Source organism: Netta rufina (assembly GCF_964035555.1).
Source record: "Netta rufina genome assembly, chromosome: 20".
Taxonomy (NCBI): Eukaryota; Metazoa; Chordata; class Aves; order Anseriformes; family Anatidae; genus Netta; species Netta rufina.
In genome coordinates this window covers 6,277,702-6,299,229 of record NC_140144.1, presented here as the reverse complement: position 1 = coordinate 6,299,229, position 21,528 = coordinate 6,277,702, and the positions used below count along the sequence as shown (strand labels likewise).

Genomic DNA, 21,528 nt, shown 5'->3' with positions numbered 1-21,528 from the left:
TGGGTGTTTTGGGGTATATTTGAAGTGTTTTAGGCTTATTTGGAGTGGTTTAGGTTTATTTGGTGTTTCAGTTTTTTATTCAGTGTTTTACAACAGCACAAACTGCAGCTAGAGCTCAGCGAACCGCCCTGAGGACAGCGGGCCTAGGCCTAGGCCTCCGCCTTTCCCTGCCCGTTGCCATGGTAACGCGGCGCTGCCGGAAGCCCGCCCGGGGCACTTCCGGCGCGGCCCTGGGCCTCCTTCCCTTCCCGCCCGCCGCCGCCAAGATGGCGGCGCCCGTGTCGCTGCAGGTGGAGTTCGGGTGAGCGCGGGCGGCGGGGCCTGGGGCCGGGGCCGGGCGGCGGGCAGGGCCGGGAGGGGCCGGGCCCGTGTCCGCGAGAAGGCCGCGGCCCTGTGGCGGAGCGGGGCCGAGGCCCCGAGCGGGCCCGCGGGCGGTGCCGGCGCCCGGCGCTCCCCGCGGGCCGGTGGCGCCGTGACGGGGCCCCGGGGCCCACCAGGCCCGGCCGGGCGGCTGCGGCCTCCCCGGGGCAACCGGCGGCCTTGGGCCGGGCGGGGCAGCGGCCGCGAGGGCCGAGCTGGCCCCTCAGTGCGAGCGCACCTCTCCCGTCCCGCCTCCCCCTGCCTTTGTTTTTTTAATTATTAAAATAATGAATAAAAACCTCGCACTCCGGCTGTGCTCTCTGTGTGTGTCCGCGTGTTCACGCGCGCTCGCTGTGCGCTTCATGCCCCTTGCCGCAGGTGGGGGTGAGGCCGCCGGGCTCTCGCTAGCAGCATTTTGGCCGGTGCTGCCGCCCCTCCGCCCCTGGGAAGCTGAAAAGTGCCTGTGAGGGAAGGCTGCGAGCGTTTGTGACCATACTTGTGCTCCTTCCTTAAAGCCTTCTTTTAGCAGAAGCTAAAAGGCTGCTCTTTATTTGGTTTTTCCCACCCTCTCGCAAACACAGACACGCCATAACCCTTGAAATGCCCCTCTCCTTAAGAATCCTTTCCTCAGTCTTTCCCGCTTCCAGCTGCAGTAACTCTCCTAATTTTCCCAGAAGAGTGAGATGCATTTTTGCTTCCCTTGGAAATGCATAAATGAGCTCTCTATGTACAAATCGCAGCTGAGTTCTCCCCAGCTAGCGCATCACAGAAGGACCTTATCTTGCAATCTACATTTCCCGCTGTAACAAAGCGTGACCTTGTTTTCATTGCATAAAAAAATGTTTTTCATATAATTACTGTGACTCGTTCTTCTGCACGAGTCTCAGCTCTTGTTAATAATCGCTGCTTCAATTTGCACATAACTATTTTTTGTGAGCTGGTGGAAGAACACCAACAGAGTGCTCTTTAGGAGAGTTGCTGCATATAAGTAATGCTGCTGAGGGCACAACAAGGCTCCTGTTGTGCTCTGCCATGGTAGAGCCAAGAAAACCTAGTGCGGCATTTTTAGATATCGAATTTAAAGGAACTTGGTAACGTGGGGGTGCACCTTTGCTGATATTTAGGCAGGGATTATTTATTTTAAATAATTTATTGAGAACGTTTTCAGGAGATGCAAGGCACCCGGGAAGTTTTCCAGAATGTAATCTCGTTAAGAAAAAATAAATTTAAATGGTTTAAGTGAAAATAGCATTTTGCCACGGTTAGATGTTCCTTCTAAATGGGTTAGGCATTTTTCGGTATCAGTTGAGTGCTGAGTGGTTTGGGTTTCCCAGTTGTTCAAGCTCTGGCCATCCTGGTCAGTCTGGAACCAAGAACTCATCCTGCCTGCCTCTGTGCCGTGTTTTATGGCAGCACGCACGTTTCTGCTCTGTGTTCCTACTCACACGGTGAGGTTTTATAATCTGAGGCTGAGTTCGGCCTGCTGCCTCACACCAGGAATGCTGCCTTGTGTCTGTCAAGCTCAAAGCAGTCAGAATTCAGTCTTTTCCCCCTCCCCCCAAAAATGGATACAGATGAGAAACCTGCTGAGCCTTATTAAGTTGCAATTACAAAAAAGACTTTTTTTTTAAGAGCCAAAGGAGATGAGGTGCATTGAATGTAACTCCCATTTTGTCAGGTGTGAGGACCAGCCCCTGCACTTGCCGGTCTCTCTATTCTGTAGTTTGTTCACACTTGCTCTCCTGTACAGAGCTGTGGCTCAGAGCTCTGCTTTGTTACCTAGGGTGAGTGCTGCAGGTAAGTTCTGAGTCTCAGAAAAGGGAAGTTAGGTCGTTCAGCAGAGGAAGATTGTATTTTTTACGTTAATTTGTAATCGTTGCCACTTGCTCAGCTTGCTTCTCCCGGGCAAGACCCTCCTGCGAGGGAGCGCTTTGCAGTGACAAGGTCGGGAGAGGCCTGCCAGGACTTGAGGATTGCTGGCGCTGCCTCTGCCTCGCCGTGTAACCTCGCATGAGTCACTTCCTCTCCCTGCTTACAAGTGGAAACGGGGGAAACGGTGACTCCACAGCTACGCTGTGATTTTTCACATTTCTGAAATGCCTGGAGGCTTCTGGCCGAAAGGTGCTCGGGAAGAGCTGTAGCGCAGTGCCCGTAATGCGTTTGGAACTGAAGCAGAGCTGATAGCGAACAGGAAAGGGAAGGCTGGGCACTGCCTGCTGCTCTGTGAGCTCTTTGGGATGCAGCCACCTTCCTGCTCGGGCACCGTGGGGTTCTGGACTGTGGCTCTGGTGTGTGATGGCAACAGGAGATGGCACCTTCCCCAGGGCACTTTTGCAGTTTGAGAGTGGAGAAAAGACGGAGAGAATCCTGTACTGAATGTATTCTGTGTCGTTTGTGTGCTGCATTGTGGCATCTGTGGAAATTGCTGCTTTTGTCCTGTCTTCCTTCTGCCAATAAAGAGGAACTCAGCAGTTCGTTCTTTTTGTTTCAGAGGTGGTGCAGAACTCTTGTTCGATGGTGTTAAAAAGCATCAGGTGACTTTGCCTTCTCAGCCAGAGCCTTGTGAGTATCCGAACCTGCTGGATAACTTGAAAGAATGACCACAAATGAAATTCACATGCAAAACAAAAGCTTATTTGTGCAGCAGTTGCTGTAGTTTACAGGTATGGATGTATTTTAAAAGCACTTCCAGACATGCCGTTGATCAGATGGCTTGCTGCTTGGGCCTCAAAGTGAATACCAAGCAGAAATAGTCCGAACACCTCTGTATGCTCTAACAAATCATGAAGTGAGTCCTTTGTTAAGCCTTTGGCCTCCCTCCTCCTGGGCAGACACCAGCCTCGGAACATGTCCATCATGTCTACGTTCATCTTGATGCATGGCACTCCTATAACCCGCTCTACCTTGTTTTGCCTTGCCTCTTTTGAGGTTCCCAAGAGGCACGTATAAATAAATGTGCGTATATATGCACTGTGTAGAGACGTGTGTAGAGCAGTGTAACATTTGTGTACTTTGTCTACTTATTTTTTGTACTTTTAAGTACGTGTAATCATTCTATATTAGCAATACAATTGAAAAGGGCAAAGCTAATGCTTGAACGTGATGCTGGACACGCTGCCTGTGGCTTTACCTGCAATAAAAACTAAGAAGCTGTTCAGTGAAAGCTTCGAGCATCCCCGTGATGCAGTTACAAGCTCTGCTTTGTGATTTGGCTTATCAGCACTGGGAAGGGCTGTGTTAACTCTTGTTCCTACTTGTGTGTGCGCGTACTTCAGTTGCAACACACTCCTGCTGCAGGTAGGTTTTGGATTTTTCCAGCTAGGTAGCAGTGCTTTATGCTGCTGGAGGGTGGGATTGGAAACTGAGTGAACACAAAGCATCAAAGGATGTTACCAGCTACTATCTGGTGAATGTGCAATACCACAATCTACACGCTGTGAACGTTCGGGCCTGAAATCTCCTTGCTACGCCTGTAAGTAATTAGGGATCCATACGAGTACTTGGACATAAGTATAGGTAATTCAAACGTAATAGGAGCACTGAAATAGTGTGTTATCGTGTCGTTAGTGAGTCTAGGAACACGATCTGAGACCGACTAGTGTGGTGAATTTAGTCATGTCGCTTAACGTTCCCCTGGTGCTACTGAAGCCGTGGTGAGAGCTCCATGTGGCACAGGAGGGTTCGGCGCTGAGTTCCGGCGCTGTTAGAGCACTTAGGGCCCTTAAACGGGAGCTAGTAAAGAACTGCCAAAACGCTCGTTTGGTTGGTTTATGAACGTGGGGGCTAGAGCATCATTTTCTTTAGTGCTCTGTGTGTTCAGGATTCCTGCTGACAAGCACGGCATCGCTGGCGTTCAGACCGTGATCAGACCCTCGAGCAGGAGGGGTTGCTGCCTGAGCTGTGGATTTCTGCCCAGGGAGGGGGGAAGTGATGCCAAAGAGTGATCTTCCAGCCAGGTGGTGGTTAGTGCAGTTGTGTGTGGCCTATCCCATTCCCATTCAGAGCTGCTGGGAAGACGTTTGCAGACTTCCCAGAGAGCTGGCTTTATCCTACAGGATAAATCTTTCCCTGAAGATCTGGCTCAGCCTCAGGGCTCGAGCTCACGATCTCCGGTGATTCATTCCAGATTCACCTGATAGATTTTTGCTTCTGGCTTTTGTGCCGCCGTGCCTTTCTTTCTTTTTACAGCTGCTGTTATCCCTGCACCTGTAAGAGCAGCAGAAAGGGCACTGGGTCCAGTTTGCAGCTCCCGTGGCTTGCAGCCTGCTGCTTGATGTGAATGCTCTTTCACAGGTTTTTACGTGACAAGGTGCTGTCGGTTTGGGGGCTGGTTGGGGATGGCAGAAGCTCAGGAGTGGACACTCTGAGTTGTGAGGCTCTGGCAGTGTTTACACCAGCACGAGGATGGGGTAAGCAGATGTGGCAGTAATGCCCAATCTAGGGGATCACTGGAGACACCCGTCGTAATTTTCCAGATGAGAATTGCATCGGAGAGGTAAGAGATCAATAGAATCAAATCAGAAACGTGTAAATAAGGAATTTAGTAAATTCTTGCAATTTTATGCTGTTCCTAATGCCGTCCATGGTCCTCTCCCAGCAAGGAAGTAGGATTCAGCTGTCTGGGTAAAGGAAGATCTACGTAGTGTGTTCCCTGCTGCCCTGTGCAGCCAGAATTACCCTGATGAGAGAAACAAACCAGCTGGGTGCTGCGCTGTGGCCCCCTGCTCACCTTGCCTTCTGCGTTCATCGCTTAATGCTCTGGGGAAAGCTTTGTAGTATGAGGACCGCCTGAAGACCTGCACTTATAACCCCATTTTAACTGGTTTCATTAGCTGTCAAGCTTATTTTTGGCCAGTTTGGCCTCTCTTTCCCACTCTTCCTTTCTTTCTGGGTTATTTTTGTCTTTGTCCTCTTTTTTTGCAGAGCAGCTTCTTCTCTCTGGGACGTTGGGCCCAGCTATATTTTAATTGTTTGGGCATTTATATATCTATCCCAGAGGGGAGGGGAGGGGGAAGATTTTATGAGGATATAATTTTATATTCTACAAATATTTATGTGAAGAAAAAGAAACAAATTATGCTCTGTAGCTGACACGGGCAGCGTTCTCTGAATGGTGATAACGTTGCTTTAACAAAATTCTGCAGAGCCCATTCCTTTTTGCTGGTAACAGGCACTGGGTGGAAAGTAGGTGGGTTCCAAATCCAGTTCACTTTTTGTACCTTCGTTTCTCTGCCCTATTCTGATGCCTGAAGATGGGCTCCTGGAGGGATTAGGCAAGGCAGGAGGAAGGAAGCTGCAAATGGGCCAAGAGCGAGCCACAAGGGGTACAGCTGTGTGGCAGGCCCTCTTTTTATTATCCGAGGGGCTTTTTGTATCCTTACAAGGCCAGGAAAACAGCAGTTCTTTATTCCCAAAGCGCTGCTGTCGTGGTGTTGCTGCCAAGTGAGAACTTCACAAGGTGTGATGTATCTGCAGGGAAAGGCAGCTCTGCAGAAGCCCAGCTTCGTGCAGGGCTGTGCAATCTCTTCGAGCTGCCGCAGAAACAGGACCCGAAGTTGAACAAGAGCCTCGTCCCGAGCTGCTGGCTGTTCTGGTGATCTCACTGATAATGCTGTTAGGATCTGAAGGCACTGATGCCCCGTTGGCTGCCTCTGCATAAAAACTGTGTGTGTGGGAGAAGGCAGCTGGGGGAATAAGGATATTTGTCACATGGAGAGAGGATTAAATTGGCAGGGAAATCAACTTTATTTTCGAGCATCTCAGAGGCTATTAGAGACAATGGAGCATAAAAGAGAGAAACCCTAAATTAAAAACTGAAAATGTATTTGGCAGCTTCCTCCTGAAACAAGCCACAGTAATTTAACCAAGTGCTTCAGTAATCAAATAGATCATTGTATGACTGCTCTGCGAGTGGTGGCGGAGCTCCTTCCTCCATCTCGCTGGGGCTCACAGTGGTGGATTTGTCTATGGCCATGCGAATTGCATGGACGCCGCTGGAGGGGTGGGAAGTAGCTGCCTGTGCTTAACCCTTGTAGTCGGTTCAGGTTTAGATCAGCAGCGTCCCGCTGGCGAAGAGGGCTTACAAAAGTTTTCTGCTGAGTGCTTACAAAAGTTTTCTGGGTGTTGTATCCGGGGGCCGGGGCTGCTTGTAAAGTGTCTGCCAGTTGTGCTGCAGGCTGCGGGCCTTCCACTTCCAGCTTCTCGTGTGGTTTCAGTGCTGGGACTTCTGGTTTAGGAGCAGCAGTGGTCGCCTGGACCTTCTGGGCTAACCCAGAATTCGCTGTGTGTTTTGGCACTTGCAAGTCAGGAAGGATAAATTTTTAATCAGGCTGTTTTGGTAATTGTTTGTGGTTTCCTTTTACCAAAACCCCAGGGAAAAAGGCTTGTTGCTAATCAGATTTTTTTTTTTCTTTTAGAGGGAAAATTAAAATAATCTGCCAAGTGCTGCTTATGTTAAAATCCCTGTAGAGAAGAGCGTGGACTGCTCCTCAAGAGCTTTGCTTCCCGGGGGCCTTGTGCACAGCGTGGAGGACTGCTGGGGAGCTGGGAGAGTTCATCCCCTCAGAAAAGAGCCTGGGGATCTCGAGAGATCACACCTGTGCTACAGGCCTAAAAATGGCATGTGTTTGGAGGGACTGGGGTGCTGCACAAAACCCTGTAAAGCCAAGAGTGAAAGTTTGAAAATCCAGGGTAAAAGTTGTCTTTAAATGCCTAGTGCTGCTGCTAGGTAGCGCGGGGTAGCTGGTAAGTAATTAGTACTCTGGGATGCCTTTATTGCTCTGTTCATTACCCCTGATGGTTTAAAACTTGCTCCAGAAAGGAATCAAAGTGGTGGAGGTGACGCAGAGGCTTGCTGGAAGGCCGGCAGGAAGCTGTAGGTGAGGAATTCCACGCGGCCAGGTCTTGGAGCACGGCAGGGCTCAGAGGAGGCAGGGAATCACTGCACGTGTTGGGGTGAGGAAGGGGGCTCACCGAGTTACCGGGCTGGCACCCCACCTGCAGCCAGGAGCTCGGCGTGAAGGAGCATCCCCGCCACGGCTGCTCTCAGTGCTCCAGCTCCCAGTTTCAGCCCGAGGAGGAGCAGCAGGTCCCTGGCGAGGGACGAGGGACGGGGAGAGGTGTCACAGCCCTACAGCAGCAGCCCCAACACCCTCGAGGGAGGCCGCGGAGCCTCTCATTGTGCGGGGAGCTTCCCAGGCAGCCAGAACCCAGCTCTTGTGTGCGACCAAATCCCCAGGGCTAACAAAGCCTGGCTTTTCCCCCCCCCTCCCCGCCTCCCCGGCCGCCGCGCTGCAGTGCGGGCACCTAGCGGGATAACCTCTCTGCGCCGTGCCCCCCCCCCCCCTTCCCTCGGCTCTCTCTTTTCTCTCGGTGGGATTTGCTGCGCTGACAGCACTGTTCTGAGGGTGGCAGCGGAGCAGGGCTTGGGGAGGAGGATCCGGGCCCTTTAAACCGCTTAGCATGCGGTTCACACGGCTCCGGGCCAGCTGTTCCTTTCTCCTCCTGCCCTCACTCGCAGGAGTTGTTTGCTGAGCTCAGAGCTCCTGTGCAAAATTGCTTTTCAAAAGAGCCACTTTCTGCTTAATTAAACAATGAGCCGCCGTCCCTCTGCACATCTGTAAAGCTCCCTCTGCAGCCCCTTTATCCCACAAACTGCTCCATTCTTACCTCCATTCACTTGTAAATCTTACCCCCCCTCTCCTCCACCCTGATCATCTCACTGGCCCTTTCTTTTCCCCTTTCAAGTAAGACTGAGGGGCTCGGAGTATCCGTGGGGGTGGCTGGGCTGGGTGGGCAGGAATCGGTTTAATGGTGCTTGCCCTGTATGAAAGTGATAATAGCCCAGCGGAGCCGAGCTCGAAAGTGAGAGGCGAGGGCTGGGCTCGGCGTGGTCCCTGCATTTAGGGGAAGAAAACGATGGCAGTCACTGAGCTGTGACACTGACTCATCCAGCAGCCAGAGGGGACACCAGCCACCAGCACGGCTGGAAGGGGGGCGAGGGGTCTGCTTCAGGGAGCTCTTCTCCAGCTGGCAGTGCCCAGGAGAGCCCAGCCCTGGGGGATTCCCTCTGCCAGGCTGGCTGCATGCAGTGCCAGGCACAGGGAATCCCTCTGCAGCTCCTGCAGGAGCAGCCACCTTCCTCTGTGGGGTCTCACATGGGGCTCCTGTGACACCGAGAGGGTTTTCCTTCGTAACCCTCCGCACGCACACAAAACCCAGGAGCTGGGAAAAATTGAGAGAGGGGAAAAATGCAGTGTGCTGGGTTCTGGCTAAGCTTTGTGCCTGCAGTTAGTAAGGCGTCCTCTGAATTGTCTTCCTCAGCAGCTTAAAACAAAAAATAACCAGCAAGATTCAAGGTTAAGCGGGATAAATGAGCGGAAAAGCAGTGAGGTGGGATATCTCCTTGGTCACAGGGAAGGACGGATGATAGCCGGGGTGATGCAGTGCCATCGAGCACAGATTGATAGGGAGGAGTGGAGAAAAGGGAGTTTGGTGCGTCGCAGGAAGATTCCCGACTGCAAAACTGTCAGACCATGGCACAGTCTCCTGGGGGGCTGGTAGCAGGCCTCTGTGGCTCGAGCATCTCAGAATCGGAGCGGGCAAGGCTGGGGGTGCTCTTTTGTTGCAGGTAATTCTGCGCTGCCAGAGGGATAAAAGTGCAGGAGCTGTTAACCTGTTGTTTTTCGTGCCTGTGCTTCCTCATCTGGCCCTCTGCTGCCTGTGCAGGAGCCCGTGAGGCTCTCCCAGGTCCTTCCCTCGATGATTTTGAACAGGAGGCAAGGCTCCGGACCAGCAGCAGCGGTCTGTGATCCTAATTAAAGGAGACGGTTTGGTGCACCGGCATTTCTTTGGGAGGCTGGAGTGACAATAGCATCGGGTGTTACGGGATTTGCTCTGACTTTGGGAACGCGCGGGGATTAGGTTTACCCCGAGGAGCAGCCCAGAGCTGCTTTCTTGTAACGGGAGCTGATGGATCTGGAGCCTCGCTGCTGGCTACGTAGGGGCATTGGAGATCCCTTGAACTTGTGGTGTCCTGCCAGCAGCCTGCGGGGCACGGGAGATCCCGAGCAGCTCCTCTGCAGCTCGGGGGAGCTGTGATAAAACCTCAGGGCTGAGAATTGCTCAGTGACAGCTGGGATCTGAGCCTCTGCTGCTAACAGCAGGGCGATGAAAGAGCCCTCTGATCCCGTGGACACAAGGAAATGGGGAAGAGCTGCTAAGGCTTCTCTCCAGGCTGGGAAGTGAGAGGAGGGTGTTGTAATACAAATAAAAATGACACAAACCAAGACCTTGATGTTTGCTTAGAGCAGACAACAACAGAAGAGAGGAACAAGTGGGATTCTCCTGTAGTTACCCCCTGATATTTCTGTAGCACTTAAAGCAGCGGCCACTCCAGCGCCTGGCAGGGTGGGCTCGTGTGCCTGTCAGACAAAATGGATTTTGCTCTCCTCAGCCTGGCTCTGCGCAGCACCGAGCCCGTTTGCCTGTGACTCCATTTCTCTAAGCTATTCCAGGTCTTCTTCTGCGGTTTATGGCACACCATCGTCTGCTTCAGCGAGTGATTTGCATATCAGATGGGAGGCTGCGAGAGGCTGAAGCATCCCTCAGGTCAGGTTTTGTAGCAGGCTCTTTTACAGAGCAGGTTCCCGGAGTGCCGTGAGATGGAAAAGCACACAGCAAGCGTTCACCTGGCGGGGCAGCAGGTACCGGGAGCCGGTTTGTCTCTTTAGAAACATGCTGCTTGAGCAGGGAAGGGGGCTACAGATCGTCTCTCCCTACATTTCCATGCAGGCAGGGGGAATAATGGCAGAGGAGCGGCAGGGAAGGGGCTTTGTCATGGTTACAGGCCAGTGGCGGAGAATGTGGGTGGAGCGGCGCTCGTCCAGAGTTAGTGACCTCAGCAAATTGGAGCTCAGCCATGGTCAGTATGATAAATGATCTGATTCTGGGTCAAAGAAGCGGTACCCCACGGGGAGCTATCCGCGAGGCGGCCCGGGAAAGCGCCGTGCTCCTGCGGCACTGACCCCTTAGTGACCAGTGCTGCATAGATCTTCTTTATTGCGGACCAGAAGGGAATTTTCCATGCTTCGCCCTTTGTAGGGTTCCCCTCTTCCCTGAAATAAGCGCTCAGCTCTGCAGCCAAGGCGTGATACGGGTGTGACTGCACCCTCGGGATGCCCTCTGGGCGCTCTGTGCTGCCTGATGGCCATTATTTGGATTTTAAGGCCGGGGACACGGAGGTGTCTGGGCACTGCACGTGTGTGTGCGAGGCTGCCCGTGCCCTGTGCAGCTCCTGGGAGTGGGGCCGTGTGTTTGTGTAACTGGGATCCTGCAGAATCCTTCTGTGTTCCTGCACATGTATCAGCTCGGTGTGAGGGTCTTCCCCTGCAACCCCCAGCTCGGTGTTTCTTACTCCAGGCTCCTGTTTTCTCTGCTCACAGGGAGCGCCCTCTCTGCTGAGCTATGGCTGATGAACCTGTCAGGCCAAGGAGGTTTTATTGAGCTGGGGAAGATCTATGGGCTTCAGCCCTGGGTTTCAGGGTGCGAATGAACCCGGGCTCTTGTTCCAGGCAGTGCTAAAATGGAGTCCCGGGCGCGCTTCTCTTGCAGAGGAAGCTCAGCAGATTCCTCATCAAGGAACAGTGGGGATAACGCAGAAGATCAGGCCTCAGAGGAGACGCGAGGGGACCGAGCAGGCTGTGCAGTTCTCCCCGCCACTACCAGGAGTGTTTGTACTGCAGCTGGGCTGAAAACGAGCCGAGGCTGTGGGGTTTTTGTATGCACGCTCACTGCAGTTTTTGCATCCTGTCCGCTTGCGTGACAAGCCAATGATTTTGTGTCACTGCGAGCACGCTCGGCGTTTTCCTGAGCTGTGTGTTTTCGCTGGGTGATTTGTTTTATGCATGTATTGTGGGTTTGAGCTCCCATCTGTGCACTTGAACTAAGCGGTTTTCTCAAACGTTCGTCAGTTTTCCTTTTTTTTTTTTTTTTTTTTTAATTAACTTTAGATTATTTTTCCCGAGAATTTGGAGAGGTTTGATGTACTGTTAGCACAGGCAGCAGAAGCTGTCTCTGTGTACAAATGAGGCAGGGATTTCCTACCATGTGCTCTGGTCCCTCCTTTGCAATTTGAGAATATTTCAGCTTCCCCGGCCTCTTCGCTCTGGCTTCTCTGCTGATGCTGCCAACGGTGAGGACAGTTAGGGTGGCTTTTTGGTGGGGATTATTTTTTCCCCTCCTTCTTTGTTGGGTGTGGGGGCCCGGCCGCTTGCACAGCAAATCCTTCACCCAGGGAGCAACCTGGGCGCGACCCAGCTCAGAAAGAAACTGCCTCAGGAACTCCACGTATGTCAAAGACAAGAGGCAGGAGGTAATTCACCTCTGGTTATTGCCATCGTGACGCCGTGCAGGAACCGATCGAGGCGCTGAGCTGCAGGATGGCTTCTCCCCAGACCAACTGCGATGGAAGCAATTTTGTTCCTTTCCGATAGCTTCCGTGGCCGAGGTGGTTTTGGGGCGTCTCTGGTCATTTTTCATCCTCTGTAATTGATTTGTTCTAGTAATCTTGGTGCACAGATTGTAAAGACATGAAGGTGGGGGGGGAAAAAAAAGGTTCAGTGCAGAGAAATCAGCTGCAAGTATTAGTGTGGAGGTTGGCCAAAGAGAAGGGACCTTCATTTTCATCACTGCTAAGAGCAGGGAAGCTCCAGGCATGCACAGGGCGTCAGTTTTTTCCTGCTGCCTGAATTCTTCAGTGCGTGTGCGTGACTTGTGGGGAGGGCTAAATGAATGTAGGCTCAGGTGGGGCTGGAAATAACGTTTATTACGGGAGGAGCAGGGCTGAGGGAGTCTTCCAGCGCGGCCTCAAATAAATCAGTCCTCTCGCCCCTCCGTCCAGCCTGCGTCTAGGTGGCTGCCTTTTATCCAGCTGGTGCAGCGTGTTTCTGGTTAAATGATCTCTCCCGAAAGGTCCCAGAGGAAAGGGCTGCTCATTCCAGGCAGGGAGAATTGTATCTGGCACAGCTCATTGTTGCGTGCCCCGCCGCAAGTGCATAAATATGAAACAGCTCGCGGGCGCGCTGCTGGTGGGGCCGGTGTCCCCTCCGTGCCCCCCCCCCTCCTCCTCCTCCTCCCGAAGGCTTCTCTCCATCTTTCTTCCTCCCCAGCTTTCATTTCTTGGTGATGGAGAGCGGGAGCTGTTTGGGTGTGGGATCCTGAGGGCCTGACGCTGCAGCAGCATTTTCCTGTGGTCCAGAGCCACGAAACAGGGGAAATGGGGGCGGAATCCCAGCAGCTCCCCCTTTCCTTAGGAAAAAAGACACGTCCCCATCTCCAGGGCTGCTCACCCTTAGCGTGACAACAGCGACGGGGTGACCCTACTGGAAGAACCCCAGCCCTGGGTGTGCACGGTCCCATAAAACCCCACTGTGTGTCAGGGACTGGGTCGAGCTGCTGCCAGCACGTTTATTTTTGCTGCTCACGAAGCAAACACTTGGTGAATCAGACGCAGGGGGTCGGATTTCTGTGCAGGAGGGTTCCCCGCAAGCACGGCGGGGCTGCCACACGTGCAGGAGTCACCAGGACCCGAGAGCAGCTCCAGCCCTCGCCGCCTCCGGGAAGCGGCTTCGCGCCTCTAAAACAAACAAAACTCTTCCAGGGCTTTCAAAGGGTTGTTTAAAGGAGCCCCGGGAGAATAACTGATCGTGGATTCAGAGTGATGAAGTGGGCTGTGGAATGGTGAAATATAGAGGCAAAGGCAGGAGAACTCCACGTTGTAATTTGTCAGCTTCTCTAAACCCTGTAACGGATTATTCCCCCCCCCCCCCCCCACCGTCTCTTCTCACCTCTCCAATAGGAAATTAACTGATGCTATCACTAAAGAAATTGTTTTTGCCTCACAAAGTAAAATTGATACTATAAAAACCCGCCAGCAGTGTCTCCTCCTCCTTTTACATGAAGACAAATCCTTCCTGTCACCTACCGAAATGGAAAGATAAAGGCTGAGCTTTAATAAAGAAGCCGTGAGCACGAAGTGCATGGGGAGGGAGCTGGTGGGGAGGGAGGAGGCCGGGCACGGGGGGCACGGCTACGCCAGCAGGAGCAACGCTGAACAACGTGACCAGTGCCCCAAACACACCTGGCACGGGCAGGGCCTGCGTGGTGCCTGGTTCTGTGCACATCTGTGAGCTGCAGAGCACGTCTCCAGGAGCTGGAGCTGGTTTCGGTACCCCTGGTGTCTCTGCTGTTCGTTCAGATGCTCGGCACACTTGTCTGGACTTTTAGAATTGAATTAAATGCTGGGTTAAATAGCGATTTGTTGGGTGAGCCCAGGATGCGCAGGGCGTGGGGTGTGCTGAAGGAATCTTATCAGGAATCTCCTGCTTCGGTGCTGCTGCGTCAGCCTTGTGGGATGCCTGCAGCGCACAGAGCAGGGGGGTTGAAGGAAGAGGCCCTCGCCAAAGAGCTGCTCCAGCTCTCAGACTTCCTTTTTGTACCCCCACCAGCTGAGGCAGGGGGGCACCAGTCCCCAAATCGCCCTTTCTCTGGGGAGGAGCAACCCTTTTCTGCCAACCCGGGGAGCTGAGGGCTTTGAGCTGCCTGGGTAGCTGCTGCTGAGGGGCAGTCCTGCTCTGATGGGAGGAGTGGGGCTCTCCCTCCCCATCTAGCCGGCAGGTTCCTCGTCTCCTTTTGGTGGGTGAACAATCGCTTTGTCCTGGCACTGCCCAGGAGCTGTCAGCTCGCCTGTAACCTGCTCTCCTCTCTCCTTGCAGGGGATATCAGGAACCTGCTAAAGTGGATCAAAACGAATCTGCTGAAGGAACGGCCGGAATTGTTTATGCAAGGGGAATCTGTGTAAGTACAGCTGCCGTGAACCTTCCCTGCGCTTCCCTCTCTGGTGATGCCCGTGGTTTGGGCTGCGTTTTTCCTGTTGGTTGCAGGAAGGGAAATGTCCCTGAAAACAGGGGATATGCTGATGTGATAACGAGGAGCGTGTCCCCTGGGTTTGGAAGGAACTCCAAGCTCTACCTCCCACTGTTCCCTGGAGAGCTCGTCTGCCTTTTGCAGCCCTCACCCCGAATCCTTAAGCCTTAAACCCAAAGCAGGGCCCCAGATAATTTCTGCTCTCCGCGTTACCACCTGGAGCGGTGCAGCTCGCATATCCCCAATTCCAGGACTTTTAGCAGGTCTGTCCATTCCCTGCTGACATCACTGGGACTGAAGCAGTCGCTCGGCGAAGTGCCAACAAACATTTCTTCTGGGAAATGTATTTTTATTGTCAAAATGGGGCCAGCCTCGTGGAGGGGGAAAGGAAAAAAAAAAAAAAAAAGAGAGAGAGAGAGAGAGAAATGGAGCAGAGTGAGCTGTGCAAACCATCCCTGACTGCGGGGTGGCGCTGGGGGTGTTTAACATTCGTCACGGATCTTTGTGAGCTGAAGCGTGTGCCAGGTCCCCTGGTAACAGGAGAGACAATTGCAGGACACTGAAGATCAAAGAGGGGGAATCCCTCTGCCTGGAACCGGGGGCTCGCAGTGGATCCCAGGTGGTTGCCGCCTTCGGTAGGGGCTCCGGAATGCCTTCCCCTTCCTTCCCATCGAGCTCTCTGCGCTCGACTGTTGTGTGGGGGTTTTAATTACCTGGCTTTTCTACGTGGTACGGAAATATAGTCATCCTGGAGCATCCTCAGGAATGGTGCATTTTGATTTAAATGAGCTCTGGGATTGCTCCTGCCTCCCCTTTATTTGATCTAGAAAGGGCACAGACTGTACCTGTTCCTACCTCCATGCTAGGATTCCTTTTTCCCTTTGGCTTTACAGGCAGCCAGCTTGTGATCTGTGCTTTAACGTCCCTCGTTCTTAACTATTTGTGGAGCTTTTTAGCCGCCCTGTATCCTAATTATTTCTGTGTTCTGCAGGAGGCCAGGAATTTTGGTGCTCATCAACGACGCAGACTGGGAACTAATGGTCTGTACTCCTTCACTTTGACTTTTTCTTTGTTGAAAATATTGCTCTGTCTGTTCTGCAGTTGCTCTCAGAGAAGCTATTTCGGATTCTTGCCCCGAGCCAAGTGTCTGGGATTTGAGGGGGAAGGGGCAGGCTGGGATCTCTGCCCTGCCTTGTACCACCGGGGCTGTTCCACAGCCTGCAGCCTCGCTCTAACCTGCTGAGTCTCATCAGCCAGCCTCTGTCTGAGGAGAGAGCCCTCATATTCCCCGGCCTCCGGCGACGGGCTGCTCACCCCTGGCTGCTCCCAGCTCTCATCCACGCAGGAGGGAAGAGCCTGGGGGGTCCCGGGCAGCTTCCCAGCCCTGAGCCAGACCCCTCAGCAGGAGCAGGGTGGTGCCCTAGCTGGTGAAGACAGCCCTGGGGAGGTTTCTACCCAAACAAGCAACTGCTTCATGCCTCTCCTTTTCAGCCCACTGTTGTGCTCAGCAAACAAACAGTCCCTAACTATTTTCCTGCCTCAGGCAACCACCTGTTCTGTCAAAACCGTGGTCCAGAAAGCGGCGTGTTCCTGGGATAATGAGTGTCAGCTCCTTCTCTGATCTCTCACCTTTGCTGCCTTTAAGATGAAAACATCCGTCTATCCCCTTCTGCTCTCCCTAACGCTCACCATCTTTTTACAAGATGTTTTCTCTTTGCAGCTAGTATTTGGAAGTGACATTTCAACCATTTTTCTTTCTTTTTTTTTTTTTTTTTTTTTTTTTCCCCTTGGCCTGCAGGGTGAGCTGGATTACAAACTCCAGGACCAGGATAATGTGCTTTTCATCTCGACATTACACGGCGGGTGAACTCCTGGAAAAGCAAGAGGACGTAAATCCAAACCTTTGGCCAAAAACAAACAAACAAAAACCTAAACCCACCCAAAACTCTCTTGAACTGTCCATGCCTGGTCTCGGCACCTTCCCACCATGTTCCCTTGTTCCTACACATCCAAATAAAGCCTCGCCAACGTGCGGCCTGCTGTGTGCTGAGACAGCATCCATCTTTTGGTCCTCATTTCACCTCTCCTGACTGCACTTCAGGTACCTTAACGAGCAGAGAGCACCTGCTGCATGTGCAACTGTGGTTTTGTGACGGAAGGAAGAGGGCTGCTGGACCCTGATGGTGCCTCTTTGCAGGCAGTGAGGCGTTTGGGGGGGATTGTACCCGCTCTGGGGTGAGGCGTGGTGCCTTTGCTTTGGTGCTGGGGATCTTTCCACGCGGTGTTTAGGGTTGTGCAGGCTATCGCAGCAGCCACGGGGCTGCCTGGGGAAGGATGAGACGGGAAGTGCAAGGAGACAAAAGGTGGCTTTACTGGGAGGTGGTGGAGGTTACAGCTTCAGAGCCCTCTGTGCCGGCTCTCCACCTGTCTCACTATTTATCTGCAGGCAGTAGACAAACACGCTTTTTTGTTTCTGTTTTTCTGATGCCCTATGCCTCCTGCATACCTGAGCTGCGGCAGGGTGAAGCGCGGGTCCACAAACAATGTCAATTTACAGCCATTTGGTTGGAGGGTAAACAAACCCATGCCTGCTCTCAGACAGCACGGAGCGATAAGGGCAGCAAATTATCTTTCTGTCAAGGTGACGGACAGAATTGATCAGCCTTCGTTTCATTCTGTGCAGGTGTGGAGCAGCGGGGAGCTGCGCTGCTCCTGGAGAGATGCGGAGCCGGAGGCGGCGCGGGGCGGGTTCACGCCAGTGCTGCTGCTTCAGGCTGGGCAGGGCGGGAGGCAGGGGCTTGAGAGCACGGTAAAAGTGGAGAGCAGGGAAAGAGAGAGAGGCTTTTAACCCTTTCCAGCAGCGGCAGGGGGAGGCTTCTCGCTGCGCGCCCCGAGGACGTCCTGTGGGCGCAGCACAAGTGGCAGCGCGGGGCTCTGCTAGGACGGAGATGCCGTTCAGCTTCCAGAAGTTTCCTCGGACGGGCGAACTGGCCCACCTGCCACGGCGAGAGCACGGGGAAGGAGCCCGAGAGGACGGCGTTGGCCCCGCAGGTCTGCACCGCGCTGCGGCCTTCCTTCCTCGCCCCTTCCTGCGCTCCCCCGGCCCTGCTCACCTCTGTTTTCACACAGCTCGCCGTGGTTCCTGCACGGGGCAGAGGGGCTGGCCTGTGCCGGGAGCTGCTCTCCGTGCCCTCCGAGCTGCCCTGCACCACCTCCAGCTCCCTGCAACACCGAGGAGGAGCCGAGGCGGTGAGCAGCACAGCGTGCCAGCCCCTGCTCGGGCAGCGCTCACGCCAGGAGCCTCTCCCGTCCCGCGCTGTGGAGGAGTTCCTCTGCCTGACGGGGAGGGAGTGCCAACGAGCAATTCCCCCGGCTGGCTGCTCTGGTGACTCCTCGGTCACGTTCACCCCGCCATAACCTGCGTAACCACGAGCACCGCGAGCTACGACGCTGCCGCAGCTGAGAGACCTGAACTTCGGCGCAAGCCACCGCTAGCGAAGCGACACTCGGCCCTCTCCGAACCCAGCCACGGCAGCTCCAGCCCAGCTTGTGCCGTTTGTGAGCCACACGGACGGGCCAAATGCTCTTCTCTGCCCTGGCCCTGCTGGGCGAGGGGAGCCGGAGGGGGCTCCAGGTGACGGTAGGACTGGCTGAAAACCAGTGAACCTGCGTGGCTCGAAAACGGCCTTAAACCTAGCTGGGAAAAGGCATTTTTTTTCTGCTGCCTGCCCTGCATCTCACCACGGTTTTGCCTCGGGCTGGGCTTTTCTGTGCTCATCCCCCCCAGCTGCTTGTTCCCGGCAGGATGAGTGCCTTCACCGGGAAGCGTTAGCCCTTGCTAGTGCAGGTGGGCCCCGTGCTCGGCTCCTGCTGGAGTAAAAGCTGCCGATCCCTGCTGGAAATCTGGGAACGGGGAGGTGAGGGATGCCGGGCAAGGGGAGGGGGGGGGAAGAGAGGCGCAGCAAAACCCGGTAACAAAAACTTTCTGAAATAAAAACCCTTTGAAAACACTCTCTGCCTCCAGCTTTGTCCTACATAGGCTCTGGGTGAAATTTTGCTCGGCTCCTGCAATGCTTCCCTCCTCCTCCCGGGTTTCCTTGGCAGCTCCGGCGGTGCGGCCAGGCTGGCGGGGTCAGCGTGCCTCCCTTCACCGCCTCTCCTCCCGGCCTCTCCCCTTCACGGCCGCCGCTTCCCGGCCCCGGCCCGGTTACGGCGCTGAGATCCCGGAGCTGAGATCCCGGAGCTGAGCCCCCGGCCCCTCCTGTCCCACTGCCGCCGGGAGCCCCGGGGCCGAGCCGGGCCGGGCCGAGCCGTGCGGGCTTCGAGGGCCAGCCGGGGGCTGCGGCTGCTTCCTCCCGCAAGAGGAGGAGGAGGAAGAAGAGGAAGAGGAGGAGGAGGAGAAGGGGGTCCCTGCTAGCAGGAGCTGCGGCCGGGGCCGTGCACCCGGAGCCCCGGCGGGGAGGCCGCCCTCCCTCCCTCCCTCCCTCCCTCCGTGCGCGGTGCTCTGCGCATCCCCACCGTGTGCCCCGGGGCCGGGCGGCGGCGGAAAGAAACGAAATGAAAACGCGATTAAAAAAAATGATAATAATAAATAAATAAATGGAGAGAGCCACATCTGCCTCGGAGGGATGCAAGGCAAGGCGCTGCAGGGCCGGGGAGCGCGGCCGCAGCCTCCCGCAGCGCTCGGCTCCATCCCCGCCGGAGAAATCGGGTCTCCCGGAGAAAACCCCGCAACCGGAGCCCTCCCGGCTCGGTCCCAGCCCCGATCCCGGTCCCTGTCCCTGTCCCTGTCCCGGTCCCGGCCCCTCTCGGTCGGGGCTGCGGAGCGGCGGCGGCCCCGGCTGGGAGCCCGGCTTTTGGCGCAGCAGGACGGAAACAGCGGCAGAGCTGGGGGTGAGGGGTGGCCACTGGCGTTTATTTGGGTTCCTCGAAATCCTTCCCGCGGCTCCCCCCGGGCCGCAGCCGGCAAAATCGGTACCTTGCCGAGCCGCCGGTGCGGGGAGAAGGGTCCCGGTCCTCCGCCTCGTCCTCGGCCCGGCCGCCGAAGTTGAAATCTCTGCCACAGATGTCCAGACACAATTCTTGGTTCGTACGGCTCCATCGCACAAGAATTGCGTTTGGACAATCAGGAGCAGAGATTCCCGTCCCGGGCTCGCAGCATCTTTCGGGGAGCCGCCTGGAGCCTGGAAAAGAAGCACACGGGGGCCCGGAGCCGCCGCCAGCCCCGGTGCTCGGTGCTCGGTGCCCGGTTCCCGGTGCTCGGTGCCCGGTTTCTGGCCCTGCCGGAGCCGCTCCTGCGGCCCCAACAAGTTTCCAGCGCAGCCGCGGCGCCTCGCATCCCGATTTCGATTTAATCTCACCGCCGCGGGTTTAATTTTAACAACTCGTTTCTTACCCCTCTTTAAAAAAAAAAAAAAAAAGGAAAAAAAAAGAAAAAAAAATCAGCCCTTAAAAAAATTAAACCAAGCTCAAGCGAAAAAAAAAAAAAAAATGGGAAAAGAAAAAAGGAGAAAAAAAGCCCGAAAACGAAAAGCGGCGAATTCATCCCTGCCGGAGCAGCTCCGGTGGAGCCGGGGCTCGGTGCACCGGGGCCGGCAGCCGCCGGCGGGGCTGGGTGCCCGGGGCAGCCCGGGGGGCTCGGGGGGGCGCCGGCTGCGGGCACAGCCCCCGGCCCCGCGCCGCATCGGAGCAGTGACCGCTCCCAGCCGCATCGCCCTCCCAACCCGGCCACTTGGAAAATCGCCGAAATTCACGAACGCGCGAGTGGAGGAGGAAAATAATAAAAAAAATAAAAAAAATATTAAAAAAAAATAAAAAATCAGAAAAAAGGTGAAAAAAAAAAATATATCAAAAAAAAAAACGAGTTGCTCCCTCCCCCGGCCCCTTCTCACCGAGCGGCTCCCACGAAGTTGGGACCGATCCCCCCCTTCTCGGAGCGGGGGGAAAGCCCGGCCCGCTGCCGCCGCTTTTGCCCCCAGCCGGCGGGGGCCGGGCGGCTGCCCCCGGGGAGGGCTGCGGGAGGTCGGCTCCCGGTCCCCCGCGGCTCCGGAGCGGGGCTCCGAGTTTCCACGGGGCTCGGAAAGTGCGTCCCGCGGGGGCGGAGCGGGGCCGCGGTGCTGGGCTCCGCTGCACCTGCTGCCGGCGCCTCCCCCGGCCGAGCCGTGCCGAGCCGAGCCGGGCCGAGCCGTGCCGAGCCGTGCCGTGCCCAGCCCCGCCGGCTCTGCCCCTCGTCCTCCACGTTGTATCCACCCGGGAGGGTCCCAAATCCGCCCGGGAGGGATGCGCACGCCGGGGCTCTGCGGGCTGCGCCGGGGCCGGGCAGGGCTTTTAGTTGAACGGCACAACAATAAATGTGTTGCAGAGCCGGCGAGAAAAGAATGGGGATGACCTTCAATTGGTACTGGATTTGAATAACACCACGGGGTGATAAATGCCCATTGTGTTTTAGGAGTAATGAATCTCCACTGTCTCTATAGCACAGAAACAGCAGCTGCAACCTGGAGCCAGCCATCTCTTAAAGACACAGCTCCCACGCGGCAGCCCCCGGCCCGGCTCGGCTCGGCCCGGCCCGGCCCGGTGCCCCCGGGCTGCCCGGTCCCTGCTCGGGGGGTCCCCGGGGTGCGCCCCGCTCGGGTTCCCCCAGCCCGGCCCCGGCAGCAGCCGGGGTTCGCCCCGCCGGGGGCTGGGGTCCCCCCGCTCAGCCCCCTCTGGCTGTGCCCTGCACCCCCTTTGACCCCCCCCTCGGGGTGTTTCTCCGCGAGTTTTGGGGTCCCCCCCCCGGTCCTGCTGCTCCGGGACGAGGTGGGGGCACTGCTCGGGTTCCCCGGTGTGGGGTCACCTGCACCCCACGCCGCCCTCCCGTACCCCCCCCCCCCTCCCCGGTGCTGGGGATAAATAATGCTCATTGTTGTCCCCTGATGAATATTACTGACTCGCCAGGCCGGCAGCTGCTGGAGCCGGCCGGGGGAGCGGGGGCATCGCCTGCTCTGCCCAGCCCGGGGGTCCCCAACCCCAAAACCCCCCGCCCCGACTCGCCCGGGGTCCCCGCAGCCATGGCAAGGACGTGGGGCTGCTCCCTGCCTTGGCCCCATCGCAGCCCACCAGGGAGCTGGGGGGCTCTGGGCAGAGCCATGGGGGGTTTGGGGAGGGGGCTGGGGGCTGGGGGGGTCCCTGGGGGGGGGTCCCTGCCCCTCCTCGCCTCCCTGCATCTCCTCGTAAGGGCTCCGGCCACGTGGGGAGAGGGAA

At 55.7% G+C, this 21,528-nt stretch overlaps 1 protein-coding gene across 1 annotated transcript; it reads left to right on the top strand.

Moving 5' to 3' along the window:
- Positions 1-224: 224 nt before the first annotated feature.
- URM1 (ubiquitin related modifier 1) lies at positions 225-16,340 on the top strand. Its single transcript, XM_084299321.1, has 5 exons — positions 225-301; positions 2,852-2,922; positions 14,133-14,214; positions 15,275-15,323; positions 16,082-16,340. The coding sequence occupies exons 1-5, from the start codon at positions 267-269 to the stop codon at positions 16,148-16,150; spliced, it is 306 nt and encodes a 101-aa protein (XP_084155447.1). The 5' UTR covers positions 225-266; the 3' UTR covers positions 16,151-16,340.
- The last annotated feature ends 5,188 nt before the right edge of the window (positions 16,341-21,528 follow it).